Source organism: Coccinella septempunctata, chromosome 3, assembly GCF_907165205.1.
Source record: "Coccinella septempunctata chromosome 3, icCocSept1.1, whole genome shotgun sequence".
Lineage (NCBI taxonomy): Eukaryota > Metazoa > Arthropoda > Insecta > Coleoptera > Coccinellidae > Coccinella > Coccinella septempunctata.
In genome coordinates this window covers 25557107-25572985 of record NC_058191.1, presented here as the reverse complement: position 1 = coordinate 25572985, position 15879 = coordinate 25557107, and the positions used below count along the sequence as shown (strand labels likewise).

At 36.7% G+C, this 15879-nt stretch overlaps 1 protein-coding gene across 1 annotated transcript in view; it reads right to left on the bottom strand.

The window, feature by feature from the left end:
- Positions 1 to 6274: 6274 nt before the first annotated feature.
- Positions 6275 to 15879, bottom strand: part of LOC123310599 (sushi, von Willebrand factor type A, EGF and pentraxin domain-containing protein 1-like) — a 35120-nt gene continuing 25515 nt past the window's right edge. Inside the window, exons 5-7 of the mRNA XM_044894158.1 lie at positions 12972 to 13132; positions 6886 to 7079; positions 6275 to 6641 (exon numbers count right to left, since the gene is read on the bottom strand). Coding sequence (XP_044750093.1) covers positions 6508 to 6641; positions 6886 to 7079; positions 12972 to 13132 — 489 coding nt within the window. The 3' untranslated portion in view covers positions 6275 to 6507. The remainder of the gene's footprint in view (positions 6642 to 6885; positions 7080 to 12971; positions 13133 to 15879) is intronic.

The window sequence follows — 15879 nt, the reverse complement described above, 5'->3', positions numbered from 1 at the left end:
TAATTAAATTAAAACACTATAAGTAATACTTTTTATATAATTTTCTGACCGCCTGAAATACAACAATCCGATTAGCCTCTACTATAATTTTCCATTAATAGGAAACGCATAATCAGCTTTGTGGTAACAAAATGAAACACAAGTCTTCACATTATGCCCCAGTATGAAAATAACATCGCAACTTGTCGAAAATATCCGAAATGAATCTAGCAAAAGCATCGAACAAAAACACACTGCCTTATGAGGTAATACCGAGTCGTTCGGGTGTGATCTGTCCGTCTTGATGCGATCCGCGTATGTGAGGCATACCAATGTCCTTCTTGCAGCAAATATACAAGTTTACTCTCACGAAGGACTTCATTCCGATCCGTTGCGAAAATCTGTATTGTATTTGCGTTGAAGATCAGATAGCGATCATTTTTTTTGTCTAACACAATGGAATTGCAGTTGTAGAATTGGGTACATCTACATAGGTGGCATGTGGTACTGTGGAAGATGTTCAGGTTTGTTCATAAGGAGGGAACATTCAACAATAAATGAAATTGCAATTGAGAACAAGGGTCAAAATTTTACTGCATATTCCGTTGGAAAAGGAGGGTCATCATGTGTTATAAATAAGTTTTATTCACAACATACTCTGTACTTTGAGAACATTTATTCACTTTTTTTCATTGAGGAAGTTATTGTTCTTTGTCATTCTTTGACTAATTTTTTCAGTTTTCTGCAAAACTTGGTTAGAAAATATCACTTTGATTTGGTTCAATCTTTTGATGTGTTTAGATAAAGCGGATATCCCTTATATATACAAGATGTTTTCAAAGGTGAGGCTTTTTTTGACAGAAGGTAGAACTCCTCAAAATAAGTCATTTTACCAAAAATCGTCTTTATAAAATATCCAAGATGGCTGAGATACCACCCCTAGAAGTTCGACAAAATTTCATGGAATTTCAAATACGGGACTTTGGAAGGTGACTCCGGCATCGCAAAAACGAAACAAAGCATATGGCTAGATAATGAATGGTTCAGTACCAAGTTCATCCGATTAGATGCATCAGGTAGCTTTTGAGGGAATCATATTAGTTGTATCGTGCAATCTAGGGTGAAAAAAAATGTAGAAAATCGAGATAGGGTCTTGAAAGTGCTTATGTTAGTTATGTTGAAAAAGTACTATGATGTTTCCCCATTTCATCCGATTTTTACGACGATTCTTGGAATGTTCGAACAAGAAGATTGTGATGCCCATTGTGGAAAAATTCTTGAATTTCATTGGTGAGATTTTGAAGTATTTTTCTATTTTTTACACTTGTATCCTAAGTCTCTTCTGCTGTCAGTTGGTATCGAAATGAGCCATTTCATAAAATTGTGTAAGTTACTAAAAAATAATGAGAACAATTCGGCAATCCTAAGTTTCTATTTCCATTACCACGTAAATATCCAAACGAACCAAAATATCCTAAACGAAACCACATGGTCGAATCAGGAACAAAGTTTTTCCCACTGCTTTGCGATAATTCAGGGAAAAAAATCGAACAGGTAGACAGATATACATATCTAGTAGTTTGTTTTTGAGCAACGGGTCAATGAAATCGACAATAGAATAGGGACAAACATGTTTGTCTTCCCTATTTATTAGATATTTCATCTCCATGGTTCACATTCATAAGTCAAAGTTGGTCTGTAGATGGAATTATAAACTTTGAGTTTTGTTGACTTTGATAATTCTTTCGTATTTATAATGCCGGACCTCATGGCATAGTATAGTCTGCAGACTATAAGAAAGAAATATCAAAGTCAACAAAACTCAAAGTGTATAATTCCATCTACAGACCAACTTTGACTTATGAATGTGAACCATGGAGATGAAATATCTAATAAATAGGGAAGACAAACATGTTTGTCCCTATTCTATTGTCGATTTCATTGACCCGTTGCTCAAAAACAAACTACTAGATATGTATATCTGTCTACCTGTTCGATTTTTTGCCCTCCCAAAAATACACTTCCATTCTTCTTTCCTCTCTTGCTACTGCCGTTACCTTTGTTTTCCCTCTATTCGTCTTCATCCCATACTCCGATGTAACCTCATCCCAGATATTCAAGTTCTGTTGTAATTCTTCATCACTCTTAGCCAATATTACTACATCATCTGCAAATACTAGCTCCGGAACATATACCCTTACCATTTTATGAAAACCCACTATAATATTTTCAGTTTTTTGTCTGCTTTTCTCTATTATATAGTCCATAATATTCTTCCCTTTATTATAATCTTGTTTACGGTATTTTCGTACAACTTCTTTATCCAACTTATGAGCTTTTCACTGACTCCCTCTACTTCTTAACGCATGCCACACTGTCTCCCGTATCACCCTGTCAAAAGCTTTCTCTATATCTACAAAAGCCAGGTAAAGAACTCCATCTGTTCCCTAAGTCCGCCTCATCAATTCTTTCAAACTGAAAATATGGTCCTGAACGCTGTGATTCTTCCTAAATCCACTTGATCTCTATCTTCTGCCTAATTCTGTACCTACTCTAATATCTTTTCATAAATCTTCCTTAGTGTGCTCAGCAACGTGATTCCCTATAGCAAAGATGATAGAGTTAACTCTATTATCTTTGCTGTGTAGTTTTTGCACTCTTTGTTGCCTCCGCGGGTATTGACCAGGTTCAGTCAGTCTTCAATTCAATAAAAGGGTAGTGCACTCAGAATGAATTATCAGTTAAACCTCTGAGTATTATTGATACTCAAGGGTTAACCTGAGTGAGGGATTATTAAGACGATTCAGTCCAAAAATGTTGTTCACAAGTAGCCACTGCAATAAAAAGTGAATGTTCTCTTATGAAAAATGTACTTAATATTATATGTATATGTTATATGTATATGTACAACTCAATCAATTATTTCAAAAGACAGTTTAAAAAATTTTTTTCCAACTTTTCATACTATATACTTATTCTAACAATTTTTTCATCTTTTATTTTACTTCTAATTTCCAAATATTCCCTCACTATATCAGGTAGCGTCGGCCAAGACAGCGCTAGTTTCAAAATAAAATAAAAAACGAATTTTGGTCATTTTGGATACATTCAAAGGGACATATAGAAATCAACCTCTTATTATTGAAGATTCATTGCATGCAGCTTTAAACTGATCCATTTTCATTCTGGAGATTATTAGCGAACTTTCTTATCTTAACAATCGCAAGACTACTGCTGTCGATTCTTCGACGAGATTAAAGTTCAATTACAGAGAACGCGATAACGAACAGTCGATTCATGATGGAGAAAAGATAACTAAATTGAATCGTAGAGATCAAGCACAGATATCGGTAATTATCTCACTCATTGTCACCGGAGGAAGATTCAAGTTGAATCTTTGAGAGTAGATTAGTTCATTAAACGCCTGAAGCTCACGACTTGAATAGCTGCCGCAATACCATTTAGACTTCACAGGAGTCGGTGACCCTCCATATAAAAAGCGGACAGACTGAAATTCTGCTTAGAGAGTGTTAATAAGGAAAATGTTAATTTTTTTATTCGTTATCGTAACTGTTGTAAAAAAAAATTGTCATCAGTTTGTGATTCTGCCATGGTACCCAATTAAAGGCGATTTGTAAGTGGATAGTTGGAGGCTTAAGTGACGGTTTTGTATCTACGAATATTTGCGGACTTACAAGGAAGTAACTAACCACATGTCCCGGCCACCTTTCAGCCCTTGATAAGAAAAATCTGGTTCTATGTACTAGCTTAAACCTGCGTTTTCGCTCTCGTAATGAAAGAAAAGATATAAATAGAATAATTCAAGAAAGATTATGAGCAGAAAATCAACAAACATCTCTACGAAAAATGAAATCGAAAAGTAATAATTTATAATCATCAAAACATAAAAAAATTAATAAGCTTGTAACTAAAACCCTTACGATGAAGGAAACTAAAGACAAACTTCAATTATTGAAAGATTCGTGCAACCTTTCTGAAAAAAGCTGTCGATTCAGCTACGCGGCCTTCGACATTAACATGATAATTATCACGATTCTAGTTCGAAATTGAAATAGTCAACTATCGATCGTGCTCCTTTTATATGCTCCCCTCGAAGTAGCAGTCACTTGGCATGGCGTAAATTCGTTTTTATTGAACATTTAATAAACGCATCAGATGTGGATCACATTCAGTTTTATATTAATTAATTTCATGACAATCAAAAGGCCTCTTAAAAGGGAACAACAAAAGTTTTGTATATTGTCTGATGGGGTCAACTAAGCCATGATCAGAAATAGGAAAACCAGGCTCGTATTGATTGATAAGGGAGTTTCGAAGAATGGATTGAATTAAATAACGTAAAATTTATAACTTTTTTTTAGCATCGATCTCAGCAATTATGAGATATTTGTTATAAAGCCTTTGATAGTCTCTTGATTTGTTTGGCATATCATTGCCTATTCTATTTCTTATGTCCATATCATTTTTCACGTCCAACCTTTTGTACGAAACTGCCATTCTAATGAGTGGCACAAAAACTTATAGGTTGGGGTATTTTTAACCAATTACTCTGTATTATTTTTACATAACCGTGATATAGGTTGAAAGAAAAACACTGAACATGGCATCATCGAAGGAGAGTAGCGATTTACTGTTTTCTTTCTCGTTCTAGATCATCAGTACCGCAAACATAATCAACGATGAGGACCAAATTAACTAGAGTAAGAGGATCTTTTGTTAAAAGGCAGTACCCGCATTGCTGTACTAAAAAAATCAATTGGACACTCGGCATAGTGGGTCTCTTTGTAAACAATTTTTTCCTACCACACTGTTTCGTGAGGAATCCTTTGTCCTTTAAGGGGCAAGTACACGAGGCGAGTTAATGAGCTAACAAGCAGGCTCGTAAGAAGCCGGAGAGTCAGCGAGTGCGCTACTAATCGAGTACACACAGAATTTCCTACTTACTCAGTAGCGAACCAGCTCGCGAGTAGAAAGCACGTGGTGAAATTGCATGATACTATAAGCTTGTGTGCAAAGCTACTGTGAGTACACGTGGCTAGTTTACAAGCTACTCGCTGAAAAGTCGGCAAGTGGCGTGTAAAATCGCCGTCACTTCAACTTTTTCCAGAGCATTTTTAGAAGCCAGCTAACGGAGCGAGTGCTTCGAGTACACATTGGACTAGTTTACAAGCTGCTTGTGAAAAAGTCGGCTTGCAGCTTGTCAACTTGACCCTATAGAATCAGATGCAATTCCTAGTGGGGAAGGTGAATACTGAATACACCTGATTCATACGCAAAAGGTTGTTCAGGGTTCAAATTCCAGTTACTCACTAGAAGATACTGAAGAAAATGCGTCCATTAGTTTCATAATCGAATTTAAAGTCACTTTTAGCTTAGCGCTTCCTTTACTGTCATTTTTAGTAGGGTTAAAGGAAGCTTTAAAATTAAAGGGACTCAAGGTTTGATTATTAAACCGACCGTAAAAATCCACTGTAGGAAACATCGTTTGACGTTAGTAAATTTGAAGTAACGGACGCTAAGAGTCGAGAATTGTACTTTTGAAAAAGTGTATTTGCATTTACGGCCGGTTTCATAATTTAACCTGAAGTCACTTCAATTTTAAAGCTTCTTTCAACCCTACTAACGTCCAGTTTCATAATCAAATTTACAGTCTCTTCAAGCTTAAAGCTTGCTTCAGTATAATTTTTACGGCGGGTTTCATAATTGAACCTAATGTTTTTAATTATAAGGCCTCCTTTAACCCTACTAATGATGACACTAAAGAAAGCTTTAAGCTTAAAGTGACTTCAAATTTGATTAGGATACTGGAAGTTAGTAGGGTTGAATAAAGCTTTAAAATTGAAGAGACTTTGGGTTTGATTATGAAACCGGCCGTAAAAAGAACACCAAGGGAAGATTTAAGCTCAAAGTGACTTTAAATTTAATTATGAAACTGGACGTTAATGTAAACTTTCACCATAAACATGTAGAGATAGAGAATCTCTGACATTTAACATATCAGATTCAAACTGTAAATTTTACTGAATGGGATACAAACATCATAAGTTGGATTTTTCAAACCTAAGTCAATAATTCTTAGGCCGATTAGGTGATATGGCGTGGTGTCAATCTCAGCTCGAAAATGTAATTCCCTTGGATATGGGGTGGTCAAACAAGGATAGAATTTTGTGGTTTGGGAAGTGAACTCTCACAAATCAAAATGTGAACGTTTCACCAGAAGTAAATATCATATTGTCATGTCTGTTAGTTTTTTTTTTAACCAAAAGAACTAAAACATTGCTAATACATATTTATTCATCTCAACACATAATACTATTCAAGTTTACATAACACTCATTAAATAAATTCATCTGTCATGATAGAAAAATATAACCATCAATAATACACTCAGTCCAGTACATTAAATCAATACAATAATCAACAGGTAAGCAAAAATATTGGTCAATCACATAACGTATTTCTTCTTCATCTTATTTGGGCAACAAAGAATTTCGTTAGAATCCACTACTAGGGAACCTCAGCTGTAGATCCTGATATTTTTTGGGAAGCATTATCTTGAATGGAGGGACTTTCTAACATCAGGGAAATCGTATCACATACTGGCACTTCTTCAAGCTCGCTCTCTTCTAAAAGCGGAACATCTGGAAGGAGACTTATATTATTCAGAAGGTAAAAACATATATGGAGGTTATTATTCAAGAGTGAAATCGGCAGTAAAATGTTGAGAGCTCACAAGTCCTTGTGAAGGTCAAAATTAACTAGATTACGTTATTTTAAAGCTTCTTTGAATTTCAGTGAAGGATACTTTTTGATTATTTGGCTATAATGAAACTCATAGGGAACTTATGATAAGATAAGATTGTTGAATTTCTGTGCCCGTCTTACCTTCTGTAATAATTACTGAACTAGTATCGAATGAAGCTAGGCTCCCACAGTGAGCTCTGCATGAAGGTGCTTGAGATCCGCTGTGAGAAGATACAGTGTCCAATGTAACATTCGTTGAATTTTCAGAAATGGCCATGGTGTCCGTGGAACCCATGGAGTCTCCGGCAGATCTGGTACTAGGCGTGTGGGACACACTGAAAATTATAATAAATTCAGAAAAGAAATCACTTTATGTAAAATAAAGATTGTCATGATAACAAAACCGCAGTAAAATATAAAGAAAACTAGTGGTAAAAGGAGGGTCGAAAAGTAGGGTTAAAGCGTCGCCGACGAGGAGGGGTGCCTGCGTGTTCGTCACTATTTCTGAAAATTCTCGAAAACCTTCGAAATCCCCCAAGGGGGCGATAGACTACCATTAGGACAGTTTTTCAATTCTATTATGGATTGCCCAGACAGGACTTTTTATTCTTTTTTCACTATCAACCTGTACTCACCATTTCATAATCTGTACCTCTGGTAAGAGTAGGTACGCTTAATGCCTAGAAAACTTGTATGAGTCACTGAGATTTTTTTTCGAAGAGTTTTGTTACATATTGTGTTTATCGAGATGACGAAAAGATCAATGATTTCAAATACTTAGGCCTGCCGCAGACATGCAACTTTTCAGTTGCGCAACAGTTTGATTGCAAGCGGTTCGAGGGCGCACACAAAGGCAATCGCTGCAACTTTTCAGTTGCATGTCTGCGCGGTCCCATATAAATGCATTGTACTCACTTCTGCAACTAAACAGTTGCAAAACTAAAAATTGCATGTCTGCGGCAGGCCTTAAAACTGTGTACCTTTTTTATGCCGCAGTCACATCACGATCAATGTCAAATAAATTTATGCTTTATTTGTTTTATAAAAATAATCATCCAATAATATCTGTATTAAAGAAAACGTTACTATTACAAATGATAACTGATAAAATAAATACTTTTTTCGTCGACCTGAACAAAAAATGAAAATTTTGCGTATTAATTTCCGAACGGAAAGTCAACTATTTTTGAAGGCGAGTACTTTTCGTCCTGATTTACTTTTCGTCCTAATTTTTTTTTCGTCCGGCTTTTCGTCACTAAGCAATATATAAGATCCCAGGGCAATTGAATAAATTTTGTTAATACAGATTTTGATGCAAACATAAGTGCTTAGACAATATCTGTCATTTGTTGTTGTCAAATTAATTCTTTATAAAATCGGTTAGATTTTACCAGTGAGTCTGAATGTTAGTGTTCAGTATAATCAAGAATGGCTAGTGATAGCAATGTGGATAACAGTAACACAGCTCAGGGAATTGAGATTTGCGGACACCTAGATGAGGATATAAAACGGGTATTTTCTTACATTCATCAAGGTATGTGAGGTCGATGAAAAAATGTAATATGCACCAAACTGTCTATATTGTTTCGGCTGCTTGCTATCCTCGGCTGCGCCTCGACTATCAAATTATAGGCTCGTCTGTAATAGACAGTTCTTCTTCTAAATAAATAACTATTATTTGCCGTTTCTCCCATAATAATTTTTTCCTTAAATGCTATCACTTTCCCCATATTTGTCTGGAAAGTCTTATTATTCTCAACTATATTATTTTCCAGTAATTCAATTGAGTATTGTGTTGCAGCAATGGATTCTTCAATGAACTTTTGAATTTGTTTGAGGTAAATAAATAACTATTGTGTGCTCAAGAATGTGTCTTCCGCTTTTTTCTATCTGCTACAGTTCTCGAGATTCCTTCAGTAGACAACGAATTTTGCCCACCCTGTATAGTTCGGCCGTAAATCGCAAAAAACATTTTTTCGTCGACCGGAACAAAAAATTACGTTTTACGAATTAATTTCCGGACGAAGAGTCGACTATTCTTGAAGGCATTTTTCGTCCTTATTTACTTTTCGTACTGATTTACTTTTCGTCCGGCTGTTCGTCACAAAGCAATATATTAGATCAGGGGGCGATTGAATCAATTTTGTGGATATAGAATTTGATGAAAACATAAGTGCCTGTGACAATAACTGCCATTTGATATTGTCAAATTAATTTTCTACGAAATCGACTAGATTTTACCAGTGGATTAGGTACGTGGTCTGAATGATAGTCTTCAATCTTTAGTATAATGGATAGTGTAATCTCGATATGAATAACAGTAACACTTGACCAGAGGAATTGGCAATTACGTGCACCTAGATGAGGCCATAAAACGGGTAACTTCTTACTTTCATAAAGGTATGTGAGGTCGACGAAAAAATATAGTATGTATACACCTCGACAAAAAACTGTCTATATTGTCTCGCCTTGTAGGCTCGACTGTAATAGACAGTTTTTCGTCCTTGGTAAATAAAAACTATTTCTTCCCTAAAAACAACTATCTATGCTTGTTCCGGGGCTTTGACCGAGTTCTCTCTATTCATATTGATCCACTTATAATAATTTAAACTGACTTTTCCGACCAGCGACATACTGCTAAGAATTTTGTTCTCTCAATTTTGTTTGGCCCTGAATTATTAGCGTTTTTGCTTAATGCTTTGGTGAAAACGAAATCGTGTCAAAAAGATGTAAAATCTCCTTCTAAGCTGAGTTTTTTAACACTAAAATGTTAAGCTATCGCAACAGCTTCTTCAGGTAAAATGAGCTATCGAAGTAAAAAACTACATTTATAGTGAATTACATCATGTAATTCACTTCTTTTACTTCGAGTTTTATTTAATGAAAACGGGAAAGGTGAGAGGAGACTATTTAAATACGTGAATAAAGATTCACCAAATACAGCAGAATTTAAATTTCTGATCAGAGGACGGTATAATTTTTTGGTGCCCGATATTTTTACGAGTGTGCCGCAAACTGTCCATTTTCGTGTTCCCAAATTGACCGCCTGGTACTTATGCTAAAAGCAAGTTAGCTGGAAATCGCTGCCATGGAAGCGTATTCTGGTCGAAACAGTAATAGCAGGGGCCCGAAAATTATATCGATCGATTTATTGGTTCATAAAATATTGGCTCTTCTGAAATATCCGCGAAATATGCGGAGCGAACGCCTCAGTTACGATGCTAAATTGGGTGCAAAAATGATTTTCGCACAATTATCGAAAAGGTGATTTCTTATCCATCCCGTTCGAAGGGTATTTTCACACCGATAAAACGGACAGGAATTTTAACAAGACCGTGACCGCGAGCCATAGGATATATTGACAGCCGGTTGCCGGCGCGGTAATCGTTTAACGGCCATTAGTCATTTCGCCTATATAATCATTGCCACGTATTGCGGACCAGACGATCTCTCAATTATTGTAAATGATACACGCTTGATAGCGCCGATTATCGATCGATAGATCGCCACCAACTCTGCCGTGTGAATCGTTTCGGTTTCTTGCCGCCGAGGTTCATCCCGATGGCAGTAACCAGAATTCGACCAGATCCTGTCCTTAAGCAGCAAGTTCTCAAAAGAAGCAATGAAAAACAGTATAGTCGTTTAGTTTTTTATGTGCTAAGGACATTAAGTATATGTATCCAGCATCTCCCAAAACCCCTGGCGCATACACGATTTCATGTCGTAGGTACCAGATTGTTATTACACTCGCTTCAAGAACTCTTGACAATATTGACATCAAAGCAGGTCTAGAAAGTACTGACGCAACTTGAAATCTGATAGCAAAAGATCTTTTTGAAACGTGAAAATTCGAGTTTGATTAATCTACCAAGTAAATTATAGTCATAAAGCTCACGCGGATATTATACAAATGCGGACAAGAACAGCCTACTGTTCAGCATGCACTATGGAACAGTCCTTTTCTAGGGGTTGAAACGAGGTCTCACAATCTCCACTTCCGTCCCTGTGGACACCGCAGAGCCATCAGTGAATCGAGTGGGACCTCCGAACACAAAAAGCCTATTTGATATAGACCATGGATCTCTATTGAAAACAATTGCCCCTTAACACTCCACTACCACACCATTGTCACTGTTCCCAGACTCTAAGAGTCTGCAACCTGTGGTAAACCTTTTAGTCACAAAGATGCGGTTACGGTTCTTCCCTATTGAAGTCCACAGTTGTGTAAGTTAGGATAGACCATCCAGTACAGGATGTATAATCTGAAGCGCTTTTCGAGTAGATAAAAATATCACATTAGCCTTATTCGTATGGGTCTCAATTTCAAACCAAGATATCGGACGTGTTCGATAGAGTAAACCGAATTCAAACAAACTAGGAAGCTTGATGTTACAGGGCACTCTCGTCGCAGTAAAAAGAACCATCCCTCAGTTATGCGCAGAGCGTTCTGCAGTAGTAGTTATCAATCGAGTGAAGAGCAGAATCCACTGATTAGTCTAGTTGGTATGCACATCGCTAAAGCACCATCTCTAATTCTGTCTTCTTTCCAACCTCCCTAGCATCTTGACTAAGAATGAGGATAAGACGTTCGCTGTTGCGTGCGATGGTTTGCCAGGTTTGGGTATGAAAATAATCCGATCTTTCTCCAGGCCAACGGTAGGTATGTGTCCCACAGCTAGACTTGCTCGGAGAATGTAAAGGAATGGGGAAGACAGCACATCCAATCCCTTGGTGAGGAGTGCCGGAAAAATGCCTTCCTCACCAGCCGGCTTGCAGTGCTCAAATTCGTTGATAGCCAAACGAACTCGAAACAATGATACCACTTGTTGAGACACCTTCCATTATTTTCGTGAGGCATGTCGTTGGTATTCTCCCTGCGCCTCTATGATATGCTTCGAGCTTTCTTCCTCTGAGCATGTTTTATACCCAGTTGGAAGTTTCAAATGAACTATCCTCGGTGTGCCTCCAGCCGAGAGTACACGCCTTAACCGGTTGACTTCAGGTACAACCTCTTTGTTGTTAGAGAAGCGCCCCCTAATTACACCCTTGGGATTATTTATGATTTTATTTTTACACTGCCGATTCGTAATCTTCCCAGTCAATATCAAGCTCAGATCTCATTAACTTCTTAAAGAGATACCTACTAGTGCGTCATAGGAGTTCACCATTTCGTCTGATCCTCCTTTCTACTGTAGTGGGGCAGGACAGGCCGATATTAGAGACTCCTGCAGTTTGTTCGCAGCAATTTCCAAATCCTCTCGTAGTCTTCAGTATGAGGTTTTCCTGTCGTAGGTTGTCAGAGAAGTCTATATAGTATTTCGGCCATCCTTTTTTTGACGGATTCTTGGAAATTTGTGAATCCTCTCCTGTGCTGCTTCCTTTGATTGTGGAGCAGATATGACGGTGTTTTGATAGGGAAATCACCCTACTGGGTACACGCCAATCCTCGATGAAGTCATTAATAGAACTGATATATAAAGTTATCATTATATCGAGCCCTTTTACTGGAAGTAACGAAGGTCGGCTCATCACCCATGTTGAGTAAGTTAAGACTTGTTGAATACCTCGAGTTGACAACGGAAACAGTTATTTTGGCCAGTTCTACCTTCTGTTAAAAAAAAGCCACCTATTGCGTGCAGTTGCCCAATTTACTATTCAGTTTTCATTGAGGACATAAAATCTAATATATAAAATTCTCGTGTCATAGTTTTCGTTACCGTACTCCTCCGAAACGGCTTGACCGATTTTGATGAAATTTTTTGTGCTTATCCGGTATCTATGAGAATCGGCCAACATCTATTTTTCATCCCCCTAAATGTTAGGGGTAGTCCACCCCTAAATTTTTTTTTGTATTTTTTTAGACAAAATTTTTAATTTCTATTTTTTTATGATACAACATACAAAAATACATACAATCCTCAATTTTCACCCTTATACGATCAACCCTTATTTTTTAATAGCCATTTTAGTAATTTAATCATTAGGAAATTATTTATATGGCAAAACAACGTTTGCCGGGTCAGCTATCTATGAGAATCGGCCAACATCTATTTTTCATCCCCCTAAATGTTAGGGGTAGTCCACCCCTAATTTTTTATTTTATTTTTTAGACAAAATTTTTAATTTCTATTTTTTTATGATACAACATGGAAATTATTTATATGGCAAAACAACGTTTGCCGGGTCAGCTAGTAAAAACTATATATATTAAAGAAGTTTCAACTTACAAAGAACCATGTCGACCACTGTGCAATAGATCGGAGTTTGGCGAATTTCTGCTTCGCCTTCCAGTTATATGTTGCCACTGAGGTCGTGGGGGCAATCTTCCCGAAGATAAATAATTCGGTGGTCTATCTCTCACAGCTTCGTCATACGTAGGAAGGCTATTCTGAAATCAAAAATTTCAGTTCAGTTCAGAAAGGCCACTTTTACCGTGGGATTTTCACGTGAAAAGGACCCGCTGAAAAATTAGTCATCAAATTACTCATTTGATTCGAGAATGGATGAAGTTTTCGGAAAATGTGAGCAAAGGATTTCAAGATATATTGCCGTTTTCGGGAAAATCGGAAGTTGAAAAATTAATAGTCGGAAACTGGAGATAAACCATTTAATTTTGAAAACCAATGAAAACTGCCACATTATTTTAACGGTTTTTCCGTATGTTCGATATTTGTATGAGTGTTTGCGGCATTCTTTTCGAAAATCCTTTTTTTTTACACGATCAGTTGTATGTAGCCTGTTTCTGTATTGGCAAACCTTCAACTTTATTTGTTTATGTAATAGACGAAAGCAAAAATGTTGTTTACAGAGAGGCAATCTCATGAAAAAGTCGATATTCATTATAAATGAAAAATGTACATAATACGTACTTATTTCTGAACGAAAAGTCCACTATTTTTGAAGGCGAGTACTTTTCGTCCTGATTCACTTTTCGTACTGATATACTTTTCGTCCTGATTTACTTTTCGTCCGGCTTTCGTCACTATGGAATATATTAGATCCCGGGGCGATTGAATCAATTTTGTGAATACAGAATTTGATGAAAACATAAGTGCCGGTGAAATTAACCGTCATTTGATGATGTCAAATTAATTCTTTACGAAATCGACAAGATTTTACCAGTAAATTAGGAACATGGTCTGAATGTTAAAGTTCAGTCTAATTAAGAATGGATAGTGATAGCGATATGGATAACAGTAACACTTCTTCAGAGCTCAGGGAATTGGCAATTACGAACATCTAGATGAAGCCATAAAACGGGTACTTCTTACTTTCATGAAGGTAGGTGAGGTCGACGAAAAAATGTAATATGCAATTCGACAAAAACTGTCTATATTGTCTAGCCTGCTTGCTATCATCGGCTGCGCCTCGGCTATCATTTTACAGGCTCTACTGTAGTAGACAGTTTTTCGTCCTTGTATTTTCACTTATCATATCATTTCAACAGTTTTTTGTAAATTTCTCATTTTACTTCCACTTACTAAATATTCCCTCACTAAGGCAGGACCAACGTCTGCCGGTTCAGCTAGTTTCAAATAAAAATGCACGTAATTCGTAATTGACTGAAAAACACAAGACACAATTTCTGTGTTCATAATATGAGTTGTAGTTAAATGCAAGAATGAACGGAGAAAACCAAATAAGAGGCAGCGGATATTGATTTATAATGAGTTCTCTCATTTTGATCAAATAAAAGACTCAATTGTGCTTCTCCGCAACAAACGGGGGAAACAAACTTCGCAAACAACAAAAAAAGAATACCACTGTCCGTTCTAACATTAAGGTCACGCGAATAAAATAATCAAGTATGAACAAAACGTCCTTTCCTTCACATTCACAAATGCAACTAAATCATTTTCCAGAGTTTCAAAATAGTCACCCCTAGAATAGAATAGATTCTCTTTATTTTCCATCGACCAACAAGGTATAGAAAAAGTCATAATAAAAAAACCTATTAATATATACCTGGTTTGAAAAAAAGTCATTTTGAAATTCACAACTTTCAGATCAAGTTTTTTCCTCCAAAAAATTCTTCTAAGCTGTAAATGAGGTACAATGCATCAGGATTTAGTGTTAAAAGGTGGATTTCCATATCTTCACTCAATCCGATATTGAACATTGAAGAAGGTCAGAGATGAGGACGAAATTTTAGTGGCAGAGGGTGAAACGATTTTTGTAATTTGAAGATTTCCTTTTGTCCTATTTCCGTTCTCCCCGCCTACAAGTAGGTCTATGTTATTGCATTATTGAGATGAATAGAAGTTTACAAACATTGTGTTCTTTTCTGAACATGAATGCTCTTACTGAACTGCCAGTGTCGCCAGTGGCAACCCCGGCACAGAAAGTATTTACAAATTTCGGCCCAAGTTTTCTCCACTACAGAACTCCTCAAGATCTCGTCTCGAAGAGTCACGATCTCGATCTGCTTAATGGAAGGTACGGCCGGCGCCGATTGCAACAGATTGAACTAATTACAATTTATTGTCGATCAGATTCGTTTTAATTGACCCAGTCATTTGCTATTTTTACCCCCTAATTACCACATTTGCATACGTTTGTCTGAGGGGCGATCATCAGGAGCCATGAAGGAATTAAAACTCAGCTTTTCACGTTGCCTCCGTCCCATCCGAAAAAATCGAAGAATATACATGCTAGTTATTTCAAAAATAAATATCAATATCCGAACATTCAGACTCATGTTAACGAACTTGAAATATGATGTTGTATCGCTTCCTCTTGAAGTTCAAGGCAAACTTTTCACGTAACGTTATACAAGATAGCTATATGAAGCAGGCAACTTTTTTATATTAACCAAGCAATTGATTTTGTCAGAGAAACTTTTGGTTATGTCAATTTTAGTTTTTAAGTTTCCACTTCCCCAGCTCCATTACTTAAGCGTCAACAGCTGCCTCTTTAAATTTATAAACGAGAAATTTATGACCTTCCTTTACTCAGTGGATTTGGAAAATATACAGGCTGTTTCATAAACATCGCGAAAAAATTCAGGATATTGGTCTCTGAGTACTGATTTCAGGGTGTGTTGGACGGATAAACCAAACCTGCCACTGCGACCACAGTCTCTGAGTAGGTTGGAGTCATAGCATTACGTACACATTTGAAGAAAAACGTTCAAAT